At 33.9% G+C, this 16,294-nt stretch overlaps 1 protein-coding gene across 1 annotated transcript in view; it reads right to left on the bottom strand.

Moving 5' to 3' along the window:
• Positions 1-303: 303 nt before the first annotated feature.
• The window catches only part of LOC146458959 (protein sidekick-1-like), a gene marked incomplete at its 3' end in the record, with an annotated part of 92,365 nt that continues 76,374 nt past the window's right edge, over positions 304-16,294 (bottom strand). Inside the window, exons 19-21 of the mRNA XM_085090175.1 lie at positions 1,291-1,587; positions 772-1,068; positions 304-600 (exon numbers count right to left, since the gene is read on the bottom strand). Of these exons, the coding sequence (XP_084946301.1) occupies positions 304-600; positions 772-1,068; positions 1,291-1,587 (891 nt within the window). The remainder of the gene's footprint in view (positions 601-771; positions 1,069-1,290; positions 1,588-16,294) is intronic.

Genomic DNA, 16,294 nt, shown 5'->3' with positions numbered 1-16,294 from the left:
CCCGCCCTCCCCTTTTACAACCAAAGCCGCACCCAGCTTTTCAGATAGTTAGTAATTGACAGGGGCTGTTGAATATATTCAACCGAAAAGAACAAAGGCCAACCGAAAAATAAGAGAGAAATAAGAAACATTTAAGAAAAAGAATTGTTTTTTTAAAAAGCAGACAGAGAAACACATTCATGTAGATATGATATGAATTCTTAATGTACTTTCTGTACTGCATGTATATCGTAGCTGTAATTTAATGTCACGTAAATTTCTATTAAAATAGCATTAAAAATAAAAGAGCTCATGGAGACTTACTGTCTTCATCTGTGATGACAATGATAGGACTGCTAACATTTCCATCTCCCTTTCCGGTAGAAGCAAACACTGTGATGCTGTAGTTGGTGTATTCATTCAGACCTGTCAATGTTGCTTGCTTTGTTGGAGCATTCATTACCTCGGTTTGTGGACTGCCGCTAGGTAACGCCTTGTAAGTAACTGTGTAATGCAGTATAATGCCATTTTGATCAGCTGATGGAACTTCTCCCCATTGAACCACAATACTGGTGGAGCTGCTGTTGTGCCCCTGGAGATTGTCTGGGGGAGCACTTGGCCCTGTGCATGAAAAGAAAGCAAAATAAATATACGAACAAAGAGGAAAGAAACTTTATAATCGTAACGTACTAACTGCATTACACGTATATCATTAAATTAAAGTAGAACCTAATGTTAATAAAATTCCTATCAATAAAAGCATTACAAATAAAATAGCTCAAGTGGACTTACTGTCTTCATCTGTGATGACAATGATAGGATTGCTAGCATTTCCATCTCCCTTTGCAGTAGAGGCAAACACTGTGATGCTGTAGTTGGTGTATTCATGCAGACCTGTCAGTGTTGCTTGCTGTGCCAGAGCATTCACTACCTCGGTATTCCGACTGCCACTAGGTAAAGCGTTGAAAGTAACTGTGTAACTTCGTATAATACCATTTTGATCAGCTGCTGGAAGTTCTCCCCATTGAACTAAAATACTGGTAGAGCTGGTGTTGTGACCCTGGAGATTGACTGGAGGAGCATTTGGCTCTGTAGAAAGCGAAGCAAAACAACAAACTTAAGAGAGAAATAAGAAACATTTAAGAAAAAGAATTGTTTTTTTAAAAAGCAGACAGAGAAACACATTCATGTAGATATGTTATGAACTCTTGATGTACTTTCTGTACTGCATGTATATCGTAGCTGTAATTTAATGTCACGTAAATTTCTATTAAAATAGCATTAAAAATAAAAGAGCTCATGGAGACTTACTGTCTTCATCTGTGATGACAATGATAGGACTGCTAACATTTCCATCTCCCTTTACAGTAGAGGCAAACACTGTGATGCTGTAGTTGGTGTATTCATTCAGACCTGTCAATGTTGCTTGTCTTGTTGGAACATTCACTACCTCGGTTTGTGGACTGCCACTAGGTAATGACTTGTAAGTAACAGTGTAACTCAGTATAATACCATTTTGATCAGCTGCTGGAACTTCTCCCCATTGAACCAAAATACTGGTAGAGCTGGTGTTGTGGCCCTCAACAGTAGTTGGAGCAGCATTTGGCCCTGTAAGGAAACAGATAAAGAGAACTGAAGAAACCCTACATGCAATGTTAAGATATTTTTCTATAGAAGTGCTTTATGATTGTATTGTTACTGCAGGTAAATGAAGCGTAGCTTGGGGTGATTGTTCAGAAACATTTTATAATAATACTGTGTTCCAAAGATCTCAAAAGTGAAAAGATTTAAGGAGGATCATAAGAATTTTCCTGTAGTTAGAGAATACTTCAAGGTTGGGTCTGATGTCGTAGCGGGTACCAAGGACAAAGGAAGGACATCTAAAGTTCAGTTCTTGCAAATTATCTCAAAAACTAAGTTGGTGACCTGGCACGGTAATTGCTTTGTTCGAAAGCCCCCTAAATTCTTTAACTTTTGTACCAATGTGACCAAAAGGTTATTCAGTAGATCTTATATGTTATATCAAAAAGGCATCTTATTTTTACTTACAGAAAATTATACTCCCAAATGCTTCTACAGTATTTAAAGTTGCTAATGGGTGTTGGATGTATCCAAAAAAAATCAAGATAGGTCACCGTGCCAAATTTTGCGATAAAAACAAATGTTTCCTTAGGTATTAGCTCCGGTCTGTGTGATTTTACCCCGCCTTTCCACTTCCGGTTTATTGCATGTACAACTTTTCATAGAAATTTTCATTTGTTCAGCTGAGTTGTGCACCTTACTGATGGCGTGCGAGGGTTACGTGTGTGGGCACAGTAGTTAGATATTTGGGTGCATGAGCCCACTTTCAAAATATTCGCAAAATTCATACCTGATTCAACAATGACTCTTGCAACGGAGACGTCAAGAACCTAAATCCTCGGCCTAAATTTTTTTCCTCGGTTTTCAAAACCTAAATTATCCTCGGTTCTCTTTTAGTCACTTTATAACATCTGAAATAAACTTTTCGATTAAACTTTACTTCAAATGTTTGTAATTTATTCACGCAAGTTCACTGAAAAATTTCACAAATGACTATGTGTTTCACTGAAAAATTTCACAATTGTGAAGCAAAATTGTGACGATTGTGATTGGCTGAGATAATCATACGACTGTCATATGACTTGTAAACAATAACAATCTGATGACTCATTTCATAGGGAAAGTCCCTTATGTATGACATCATCAAGTACACGATGACACAACCCAAAGGGGACTGGACACTAGTCTTTTATTTAACATGTCCGCCATTTTTGTAAAGAGTTTGTGTTGGTATATTATCGTTCCTGTTTTGGGATTTTTTGGACATTTATTTCTCCACTTTCATCGTTCTGATGTTTGTAGACGCTTTTTGAGGTAAGAATATCATTTATCTTGCACACAACAATCGATTTTTTTATTGAATCGACTCGCTATCGAATACTCGTGAAACCGTGACTGTATGATAGAATGAGCTTATTTATTTTTACACATCGACTAAATCCTTGATTGGGATCCAAGAATTAAAGGCATCATTGTATCCTTTCCACTTTACCAAAGCTTGTTTCTTCTTGTAATCTCTCCTGATGACTTTATCGATTCTGAATATCTCCTGTTTGGCTTTCAATAATTCTGGTTCATAAAAGCTGCCTTGTATCTCTTCATTATTGAGATCTTTCAGTTTATATGTGATCGGATTGGTGTATTGTATTTTGTCGATAATGAAGACCTCTTCTGACCAGTTTTCTGTATAACCTCGATCAAACAGCTTTCTTTTATACTTTGATATTCTAACCTTTTCACCAACTTGAAATTTTGCTTGGGATGACGATTGTGTTAAATTGCCAAATAGATTGAAGTAAACAGTCCCTTCATTCTTTTTCTTGGATGCTTCTGTCGGTGTCATTTTTATTGAACTGTGTTTGATGTTATTATACTGCTTCAATATTTTAGGCAATATATCCAGATACATTGTATTGCCTTGAGCAGTGAATCGTTTCCACATTTTATTTTTAATCGTTCGATTCCAGCGCTCAACAACTGATGACTTCTCTTCATTTTCAGTCGAATACAGTGTAATGTTATGTTTATTGAGCAAGTCTTTGAAATGTTTTTTGTAGAACTCTGAGCCTTTATCAGTCCACAGATACTTTGGTTTTCGACCCTCTTTGAATATGCTTTGAAATGCTTTAGTTATAGTCTCACCTTTTTTATCTTTTAATGGAACAATCCAACCGTATTTACTGAAAACATCTATAGTCGTGAGAAGATACCTATTACCTTTATTCCATTTACTGAATTGTTGCATTTCAACAAGGTCAGCAGCCCATATTTCATCAATATTATTTACAATAACACGCCGCCGAGTAAAGTTACGTCTTATGGGTTTATGCAGCTCATTAGCTAATTTTTCTTGCCAGTTTTCCTCTTTACCCGACGGCTTTTGACGTTTTTTGGAACCCCAAGACCCAGTTTCTGTTTTGTATTTATTGCATTTCTTGCCAACCAATGTCCCCATTGTCGTTCGGAATATGGAACAGCATCCAATGACTTTACCATCTTTTTGTCAGCTTTTAATTTACATTTTTTGTCATCTTTGCAGACTGAATAATCAACATCATGTTGCATGGCTATTGCATCTGTTTTGCCTGTTGGTTTATCGTATATTTCCAATATTTGCCCTGTTTTGGGGTTATATTTTACTTGATTCTCCAAATCATTGTATGGACTAGTGTATTTATGACCAGGTAATACCCAACCAGCTTTGGGTTTTGGGAGCTTACCAATCATTTTGTGTATATCAATTGAACCACCGCTTTTGGGTCGTCCTTTGATTCCCTTTTCATACTCATCCCAATTTGGTGGGTGCCAACCAATTGCATCATAACTTGAGCATTTCGGTGTGTTGTGATATTTGCTTCCAATCTTGACCATGCTTTCACAAGGATAATCTTTGTATTTTTCTAATGTCTTTTTCCCAGCCTTGCCAGACCAAAATTGACTCGATAATATGCCAGTATCTGTGCTAAAAGCACTTTTGGCAATGTCTCAAGATTTGTATCTATCAAAGACTTCATTTGTTGATGGAATTAATGTTCCAACAACATCCATTGACTTCGACGCAACCTTACCTGGTGTACCGAGTTGTTCCAAAATTGTATTCAAATTACCACCATCAAGTTCTTTTCGGTCAGTTTTGTACCTTCTTTTTGGCCTTACTTTGGTTGATAATTTATCAAACATCTCTGATCCAGTCTTTTGAACAAAAGGTGTTGCTTCAGACCCATAATATCGACCCATTTCAACTGCTTTCTTTCCCAACCATGGTAATCCATGTTGAATTAACATATCAGTACCAGTTGATGCTAAAGTATCCATTATGCCCCCCCCCCCCCGTTCGGGGGGCTATTTAGTTTCCCTGTTTTTTAACAAATTTGGTTTTAGTTATACCACATTCAGCACATGTACAGAAGAACATGAGCCGACCATTTTTGGCTTGCTTGTAACCTGAAGGCTGAACACATTCAGTTTCTTTCTTTTGTTTAACACAATATGATTTGACCATTTTATATCACTATATTAGATTAATTATCATCAGAGTCAGACTCATAATCCGTCTCATAATCCTCTTACTCAGAATCTGTTACCAATGTACACCATAAACATCATTTTCCTGAAAATTCTGTGTATTCATCACACTCTTCACAATATCTTATATCAACCATTATACAAATTAATTAGATAATTTTTTTTAAATATTGGATTATAAAATTATGATTGACACTTTGATTGTTCATGTCAAAATGTGCATTGTGGATTGTTTTCAATATACTTGTACCCTTTTGTCTCTCAAATAAATAATACAAACACCAATAGCCACATAATACTGAATCTCTTTCCTGGATTTCATCACCTGAATACATTAATCGTTTGCCACTTGTTGACATGAATTGCATAATTTCTTTTGGCATAATTAACCCAAAACTATCAAAATATTCTACATATTTGTCTCCGTTTCGATACGCAACCCAATGTGTACCTGGTCCAATCTGTGAATCCAGGTTAATGATACCAACTTCATCTTTTTTCATCTTTTGTGGTAGATTATCTCTGCTGTAAATGCCTCTGAAGTGTTTTATTTTGAGTTTTTTGACCCAATCAATGAGTTCAAAGTTACTGAGTGGTTTATTTATGAATTTCACAGAATGTCTCCGATTAATGGAATCCCCTTGAATGGACTGTTTTTGCCTAACAACAGACCTTTTCCTTTTTTGGTTTTTTTTTACCTTTACCATATTGATCCCATGTACCGAAAAATGGAGGCGGCCTATAATTAACTGGTAGGACCAAACCACCATCTTTTTTGGTTGTGTTTGGAACAAAAACTGGGACCGATCTTCTGGATCTACTTCTATCCACCCGTAACCCTTTACCCATTAATGCATTCAAAACCATTGGAATGCCAATTGAAGCCAGTAAAGTACCCAAAAAACCTCCTGATTGTGTCTTAGTTGGTTTAATTACAATCTGTCCACCAATATGTATTGCATTGACAATTTGCTTCTTTTGTGCTTCAGTGAGCCAATCTTTGTATTTTATTAATTGATCAATTTTATTTTGAGGAATGAGGAAACCACCAACTTGTCCTCTACCAAATATTTTATTGACTCCAACATTTGCAAGTCCAGAAAGTGCTCCAGTAGCTAATGGTCCAACTGCTTTTGCTGCCATTGGTAGTAATTTTGTGCCAATTTTGAATAATGATGACCAAAGACTGCCTCCTTGTTGTACAGCTTTTCGTATCTGTGTTTTGCTTATTTTAATATCTGCTCCAGTTTTGTTTTGCATTGCCTTTTTCAACCTATTTATTTGTGTTTTGGTTAACATCAGCTGATCCGGACCAGTTAATTCAGAATTTGATAATCTTATTGTTATTGCTGAATTGTTTTTTAATGCTTTTGCTAGTTTATCTTTTTGCCCAATTGATAGGTTTACTCCATGTGAATGATAAGTTGTCATATCTTTTATATAACTAACGTTACATTAAAAATTTATTCCATTTATCGAAACAATAGTTTGCCATCCTTCTGGATGAGTTCAGCTTCTTGCTCGTATAATGTCAATGCATAAACTGAATATGCAGTTGCATTTGTACCAGATAATTCATAATGAAATGTCAACTTTGTGGTACCATCTTTGATATCCATTTTTTGTTTTGTTAAATCGAAATACAAGAATGGGAATAGTGTTTTGAAGTTATTGATATTCAACAAAGTCCCCTGACTGTATTCATTATTTGCATGCACATATTTGAGGACATCTCTGTAAACTCGAGTCAAATCAGCCTCTGGAGTGTAATGTACATCAGGATATTCATTGCCATTAGCCACAGATAAATGACAATTTAGCAATGTTCTGGGATCTGTTGATACACTAAATGTATTGTACAAAAATGGATTTGCTGTTTGTGCTCCAAGATTTGCATCATTGATAATGAAAACAAACACATGTCTTGGCTTTGAAATACCACTTGTTATCTGAAAATTACCACTTCTTTGTGTTGATGAGTTGCTTCTTTCCACATTTTCTCGCAAATAAACCCATTTATGTGGCTTCAAAAACTGACTCATATACAGTGATTGTCCCTCTGAATTGAAAGTGATTCGTGGCACAATAAGCTCCATTCTGGTAATAATTACACGACAATCAGCCCCAGCTTGCCATATTAGAATAGTATCAGATTCAATCTGCAAATTTAATTCCAATCTTGTTGATGGTAATAACTCATCCATCAATGCTTCAAAGAATGAGTATCGATTCAATGGTATTTCTGTATTGACAAACACTGATAGACCCAAAAGTGCTTTTCTTGCAGCAAATCCTTTGTTGAACAAAGCTTGTGCAGGTCTCTCTTCAGCACTTCGGTTTGTATCCAGATAGAAAAACTCATTTGTTGCAGTTGATTGAGCATATCCTGGACTATATTCCAATAGATTCTTGATATTTACACAATGATTTGCATCATTACAATCATATACCATTTTACCATTCAATCTTACATCGAAATCATGTATAAGACTGTGTGAACCATTAACAATACCATTATGGTCTTCATCTGCAAGATTTGCATTCTGCATTGTTTGGACTTTAAAACCAACTGATATTCTTGCATTATACCAATCAAATGGTGTTACTTCTCCTGTGTTGTCAACAGCAAAACGATAACCATCTTTCTTTTGTGACCTATTATTCCCTGGATTACCAGTATTCAATGGTGTCTCCAATTGGAAGAAGACATCTTCGTATCTCTCAATGTATTTTGGATTTCTGAATGATTTCATTTATACAGATATGTTACATTATTTTCATTTTCTCCTTCTTTTGAGTTTTCCACCGGATATCATCTGATTGACTCTCTCAGCTATTTGAAAATCAGTCAGTGGCTGCTCCATTTTTGGTTGGCTCATTGTCACTGATTTTGTTTTGGAAGGTTGTTTTTTGCTCAATAATTGAATTATTTTATCACCTGCTTTATTACCAGCAAACTCACCAGTTTTGGTGACTGCTTTTTCAGCTGCAGTTTTGGCTCCTTTTTTAGCTAATTCTTTTGCTGTTTTTCCGAAAAGTTTTGATCCAACTGATCTGAAAACATCCATAATTCCTTCACCATGGATATGTTTCATCGCATAACGACCCAATTCTGGGTCAAAACGTGGCTTAAATTCACTTTGTCGTACCATATATTGATATATTATATTAAACTAGACCTGAGAATCAAGCTCATGAACCAGTCAATGCCATTCAAGTCAATTGGCCGACCCAAAGCGTCAGCTATTGTTATCCCCATTTCTGAAATAATTGACTTGGAAACTGGGCTGAATAATGCTCTTTTTGGCTCAAAAGTGAAGGGATAACTCCTTGTTAAATTGTCAGTGGGTATCATTATCAGTGTATTTGTGAATCGTCCATCACTGAGGCTATCAGTTATTATATCACAATTAATGTTCAAAACGTCAATATCATTGGTAATATTTGGCAATTTTGTCCCATGTTCAGTTTGGTTAATTAACTTTGGTTCAAATCCAATAAGCGCTCCAAAATCAGAGTTTCTAATATCAAGCTTCCATTGGTTGTCCAGCTCAATGACAACTCTATATGATGAAAGCACAAAATATAGATTGATGCCCTTGCTGGAAGATGGTTTATCTTCATTTTGAATTATTGATTGAGTGATATAATCATCAAGATCATCATATGAATACATTCCATCAACAAATGTGATTGTTTTCCATTTTGTACCATTATCTGGGCTGTATTTTATTGTATTATTGTTGTATCCTGCATTGACATTATGCCACGAGTATGTCATTGAAACTCGATCAACAGCTAGCTCATGTCTCATTGTTGTGTCAAGCTTCAATGGTGGATCAAATTTGATAATAAAGTCTTCAGGCCGACTTCGACCTATTTTTTTGTCGGTTAACAGATGAAATATGTATCGCCCTTTCTTGCATATATTATTTGATTATATATTGTTGCAATAAATCAATGAGTTGTTTGTTGTTTATTAAGCCAAGTTGATTCAATTTATGGGCTATTTGTGAAAATTCCTCTTTGACTCCATTATTGCCAGCCAAAATGGATCCACCAAGCAATTCCATTCTGTTAATCAAATCATTAGGATCATTGAAATAAACAACACCAGAGCCCAATTTCTTGAATTTTTTGCTGGATTTATGGATTGGAATCTCACTGAGTTGGTTCAATTCATCAAATACCATTTTGGCAATATCGCTGTATTTCTTCTTTGAATTAAATCTCTTGGTCAATAAATCGATTGTATCAAAATCAACCTTTTTGTCCATAACTTTGCGTTTATCTTTTGTTGCCACAAGTCTGAGTTGTCCCATTAATTTTGGAATATCAATCATCAGTCCACCATATTTCCCAGAAGATGATATTTTGTATGCATTTCTCTTTGGTTGAGTATAACCAGAACCTTTTTTGATGGTTTTCATTCTTTCTGGGATTATTTTAATGCGCCCTCTGTATTTTTGCAATAATTTTATATCTTCATCTATTTTATCAATTTTGTCTTTATTCTTGGTCTTTCCTTGCCCCTTGGATAAGGGGCCCTTCTTTATTCCAAGTTTTTTCAACATCTTGCCAATATTAGCATCGTAATCCTTGATGTCAATATCTCCTTGCATAGAAGCTTGGAGAACAGAACTCGGAGGTGCAAGATCGTATTGAATCAATTTTTGAAACTCATCATCATCAAAACCAGCATCCAAATTTGACATTGCTGGTTGATAGCCAATTGGTAGCTTTGATTCTGGTAATTGTGGTTTTGTTTCTGGTTGATAAGTTAACATAGCAATGTCTTCCAAACCTGAAGTCAACGCTTTTTGGTTTTTCTCCAATTGTTCAATCAGTTTGTCTTGTTTTTCATCAATTGTTTGTTTTGTTTCCTCTTGAGCTTTAATAATTGGTTTGAAAGTTTCTGATAAACCTTGTTGTAAATCTTGTTTATCATGCTTGTATTCCTTCAATGTATCTCTAACTTGTTTGGTTATTGTTCCAGCCTTAATCTTGGCCTCAGATAGTTGTTTTAATCTTTGTAGATCCATTATATTATTAACTTATATTAGCTTATCTAATGTATTGATATACATGGAAATCCCAAATTATGACAGACATGATAAAAACACTAATTTCAAAAGATTGTATGGTTACATGCCAAGTGACACGTTTCGGATGTTAATATGTGGTATTTCAGGATCTGGAAAGACAAAGTTATTGTACCATATGCTGATGAAACCACTTTTGTATTATGATAGAATACATTTGTTTGCCAAAAATTTGGAGCAACAAAAATACAAGGATATGCTACAAACATTGACTGATATATCAAATAGTGTCGGGTATAATGTCCTTGTTTGTAGCAATGATGATATAATTCCAGTAGAGGAATTGAAGGATGATGATGCCCAGAAGATAGTAATATTTGATGACTTTATTTGTGAAAAAAACCAGAAACCATTGATTGATTATTTCATTCGTGGCAGACACAAAAACTGCTCTGTTATTTATCTGAGCCAATCGTTCTACAAAACACCAAAAGATATTCGACTCAATTGCTCTCATTTCTGTGTCTATGACTTTCCTAGCAGCAATGAAAGAGGTTTGATATCCCGTGAGTTGGGTGTCGACAAGGATAAATACATCAAAGCAACCAAAGAGCCATTTTCATTTCTATATGTTGATAAGCCCATGAAGAGAATTAACAGGAATTTTTATGGAACAATATAACCAAATGATATAAATGGGAATATTCAACGAACATAGTTCATCGTCTTCTTTCACAACGGTTCCTCTTCAAGGAGCCGCTGGGCCTCAAGGAATAGGGTTTAAATTAACCCAAAATGGCAATTATGATATACAAAACAAAAAACTTGTTAATGTTAAACAAGGAGCTGATCCCAATGATGTTGTCACAAAGAGCCAAATACAATTGCTGGATAATGCTCCTGGTAATGTACAAGCTAATAAAGCAGTAATTTACAGCAACAGTGGAAGTGTTCATACCAATAGTATCTATTTGCAAGACACGCCAGACGGGGCTGGTAGCTCCAATGATGTTCGATTATTGACTGAGCATCAGTCTTATGAAAACATTCATCTTAATATACCAGATTTGAAAAACTTTGATGGCCATGGTGGACGAGCTAAAAGTGAAATAATGGTTACATCAACAGAACAACATATTACTGGACGGAAAACATTTTTTGATATTAGTGTTTTAAAACCCGATAATAACGATCAAGCGGCGAATAAAAAATATGTCGATGCTGAGATTAAAAAAATACCATCACCTGATTTGTCTACATATTTGAAAAAAGATGGCACTGTTGAAATGACTGGAAATCTGGATATGGGTAATCAACAAATTACTAATCTTGGAGCCAATATACAAAATACATATGATGTTGTTAATTTAGGTTTCTGTGATACTAAATATTTACAAAAAGTCTCCAATAGTGACCTCGATATGGACAATCATAAAATCAAAGATATGGCTCAACCAACTGATGATAACGATGCTGTTAATAAACACTACGTTGATCATAACTTTCTCAACAGGTTAACACCCAATGCTATTGGTGGTGATTTAGATATGAGAGGTCATAAAATAATGATTCTTGGAAATCCTTCCGATCCCAATGATGCTTCCACTAAAGCATATGTTGATACAGAAATAGCTAAAATACCATCTGTTGGAAGTGATTTGAGTGTATATTTGAAAAAAGATGGAAGTGTTGCAATGACTGGAAACCTTGATATGAATAATAAACAAATCAAAGATATGGCTCAACCAACTGATGATAATGATGCTACTACCAAAAAATATTTTGATGACAAATTGGAGCAAAGTCATCTTGTCAGCAGCCATAAAACAAATGAATTCAAATATCTTACAGATACCGATGAAAGCAGTTCAGAATACAATATCACAGTGTATGGAATAGCTGCTTTCAATCAATCCCCACATCAGAATAAAAAAGCTTATGATATCACATTGATTAAAGACAGTGGAAGTAATGATTTCAGATCAAGGATAGGTTTCAATATTTATACTCTTGCTATTGGAACATACACAACTGTGTTTGAATTCTACCCACCAGAAATGACTAATATTCAATTATCATGTACTGCATCTGAAGCATACATCCACAAAGCTGTACAGCGTGATTTCACTGCTTATAGCAAGCTATTGGTTCAATTCAATAACAACAGCAAACAAACTCCAAATTACATCTATTTGACGATGCATGGAACAGCTACAGCGACTCCAGTACAATGTCATCTGGTTGTTTATGGTGTCAAAGATTGGTCAGATAGCGTTTATCCAGGAGTGTATGATGGCTTGGACAATGTAATGTTTGAATATAAAAATGGAGATATGGAGATGAAAGTCAATTTGGATATGAAAAATAAGATTATTTCTGGTTTAATAAATCCGTTATATGATTCTGAAGCAATGAATTTGGGTTATTTTACCAACTTATTCAAAACGAAATACACTGGAACTATTGCCAGTGGTGTTTTCCAAAGAAAAAATCCAACAAATAATTTTCAAATCGCTGCTGATGGAAATAACTTTTTCAATCTATACTCCATTGTTTTCCAAAGCAATCAACAAGTTGCAATTGCACAAATTTTGATAAATGGGAAAAAACAAGGTGAAACAACCAACACTGACACATACCACAGAATCGGGAACATAATAAGTGGAAGCAATACATTTGATTTGCCCAAATCAACAAAATTTGTCAGTATTGATTCAATATCAATATTGGATAATATTGGAGCAGGAACTGCTGTTAATGGAACTTTTGAATTGAAAGTATTATACTCTAATTATTTTGAAAGATATCATGCTGACGATAAAAGTTGGTTGTCAAATATTGAAACTTCAAGTGTTGTTAACGGCAACATAAAAAATGGAGTTTTTGAAAATGTTCATGGTTTCAAATTTGGAACATTAGGCCCGGTTAAAATAAAAAATATTGTAATTAATACAAAAAAATCAATACCAAGTTTCTTTTGTTGCCATTGCAAACAGTAGAACTTTATTTTCTCAATTAATACCATTTAATATGAAAATTGGGAGAAATTTTGTAACTACAGATATAACATTCAAACCAATGATAAATCAAATAAGTATTGCTAAAAGACATCCAGGGTTTGGTAATCCAATTGTAAACCGACAAGTCATAGGAACTTTTGAAATTTATTTATCAACACTATTAATATAATGCCATACATTGAAGATGAAAATGGAAACCATATTCTTGATGAAAATGGAGATAAAATAGAATACACAGTAACTTATGACAACTTACCAGATGGATTCAATTACAGAGAATCCATTCATGTAAATGATGATGGACATTTGGATACAGAAAACAGACATTTGGTAATCAAAGATGGAGTTAATTCAAATCATGCAATTTCACTCCAACAATTAATTAACAACAATGAAGACATCATCAAACCATATGTTGAAACAAAAATACAACAAGCTCTGGCTCAGTTTAAAGCTCAACAAGCTCAGGAAGCTGTAAAGTTTCTCAACAATCAAGTTGCAATGAGAATAGGAAGAAAAAGTGGTACAATACCAAAAACAAATTACAAATGGATAAAATTATTGAGTAAAGATGACATTAAAGGAATCAATACATTGCAAGAGATTATTGTGACAAACACATATATCAGGAGAAATGACAGATATCATCATTCCAAATCCGATTTGGTGTCATCATCATTTGATCAATTGGAATTCTTCTTTGATGTGTCATTTGAAAACTATTATTGCTACTTCAACAATCATCCATCTGATTGGACAATGAAGTATTTTGTTGAATATATTAGGATACAATTACCTGATAATAACCACTAGGTCGTGGACTCCGTTACTTTATTTTATAAAATAACTAAATAAAAATATTGTAATCAAATTGTATAATGAAAGAATTGTCAGAATTGCAAGAACACATTCGTACATCGATGATAGATTTTCACCGTAAATTGAGTCTTCCAATATTGCCCAGACAGGAATGCAAGATAAAAAGTATCGTAATATTCACATATTTGCATGAAAAATATTACAACACAGGTTTACCTGATGAAGTTTACAAAGAGTTAATTCATGATGGAATCGGATTAATTGGACCTGGAGATGGATGGTTAACAGCTATTCTCCATAAATTATTTGGTTGGCAACCATATATCAGGTCTCATGGAATACTACATGATGCTTATGGCCAATTTTACAACAAATATCATCATGACAAAGGATACATGTACACCATTAATGAGAAAAAAACATATCCTTGGATGAAAAAATGCATGTTTTTGGGTCAAATAACTGGTCTCTATTATTGCATCAAAAATAAGATAACCATATAATATATGCAAAAGAAGAAATTAATAATTGATTTCAATCATATTTCAAATCGATTATCAACAGAAGAAATTGATGAATTGAAAGCTTATTACATGTCATATCACAAAAAGATGTGGATGTACAAAAGTGCATACAAAAGATTCAAAAAATGGGAATTCGCTGGTAATATTTCATCCATTGTATTTGCAACTGGTGGTATTGCATCATCGGTTGCAACCAGTGGAGCTTCATTATTGGCAATATCATCGGTGTCTGTCATAATTCAAGTTTATATGAAGCATAAAAAAGTTGAAATCAAACTTTATCAATGCCAATATGCTTTTCAAACTTACCGACATTTATTAAATGAAATAAAAGAAATAATGAGAAATGGACATTTTGATAGAGATGATTTGACAAACAAGCTTACTCAAAATGATGATTTCATTTTGGATAATTCGCCGATTGTCGATAAATGGGGTGACAAATATGATAAAAAATATCAGATATTCACTTATGTTTGATTAATAATGTGCATGATTTGGGGGCCAATAATATTCATAATTTTATCCCAATAAACATTGTATAATTTCATTGTTTTTTTGGATTTTGTCAACTCAATTTGGGAAGAATCAATTTTCATAAATTGCAATATTCTATGCAAAAGATATTTTAAACTGATTATTCTCTTTCTTTTACCATTGATTTGTGGCAGTATTTTGTTTATTTCAACGAATATTTTATGAATTTTGAAATTGGTTGAACAACTGATTTCAACTTTGGTTTTCAAAATAATTTTATCTAGTGTATGCGACAAATGGTATTTTCTATTATACACTGTTTTCTTGTATATTTTGAACAAATTGGCATGAAAATTGATGTATTCTGTTTTGAAATCTTCACCAACAACCTGTCCACAAGCAACACACGTTATTTGACATTCCATGTTTCTCAAATTCTGTGATTCACAACATTCAGGCATTGATTGTTGTGTTTCAACTTTGGATTCATCATGATTTCCACAAAATTCACATTCATCTTTGCAATGCAGGAATTGGCACAGAGATGATTCCACCTGCGGAGAAACATCTTTTGTATTATTCAAATTTGTTTTGATTTTTGTATAAATATAGTATATAATATAATTACACAAAAATGTTTTCAAAAATATTGAAATCAAAAAGAATGATACAAAGTCTCGAAATCAAATATGTACCACAAAATATGAATAAAAGTCTCGAAATAAAAATATCGAAATTAAATGATTGCCAAAAAGATTAACACAATTTTTTGCTGCAATGTTTTGATCACAAGTTGATACTATCATTGGATAGCATAATGACCATAGGCCAATGAGTGTATTCCATCTGGATGCAAATATCGTTTATCATCAAAACATGACAACGATGTCTTGTTGATTGTGTAACTACCAAGTTGATGATTGTTGCTGCGGATTGTTTTCATTTGGTGAAATAATTGTTTCTCATTGAACAACACATCTTTGTAATCAGAATGTTGAATATCATTTTTGATCACATTCTTTTTGATACCTTTGGCTGTTTTTCCACCATTGTTGTTATCTTTGATGTAAGAATACATCTTGGATCTCAATCCCACAAATTCAGTAATGGGTACACCAGCGGCTTCATCTTTGAATTTTCCAATAACTTTCTTGTTTGTTGCATCAAAATATTGATGATTTGATGGATAATCACTGTTGTCAAACATATCTTTGTGATTCCAAAAATCTCGATACACATCTTCTGCTTCAATTTCATACGTCAAACTATCAGTATCCGTGAACAATAATTTGGCTTTGTTACCATATTTGTTTTTAACAAAATTGTA

Source organism: Pavona decussata, unplaced genomic scaffold, assembly GCF_977016875.1.
Source record: "Pavona decussata unplaced genomic scaffold, jaPavDecu1.1 SCAFFOLD_225, whole genome shotgun sequence".
NCBI classification, from domain to species: Eukaryota; Metazoa; Cnidaria; class Anthozoa; order Scleractinia; family Agariciidae; genus Pavona; species Pavona decussata.
This window is presented reverse-complemented; position numbering and strand designations above follow the sequence as displayed.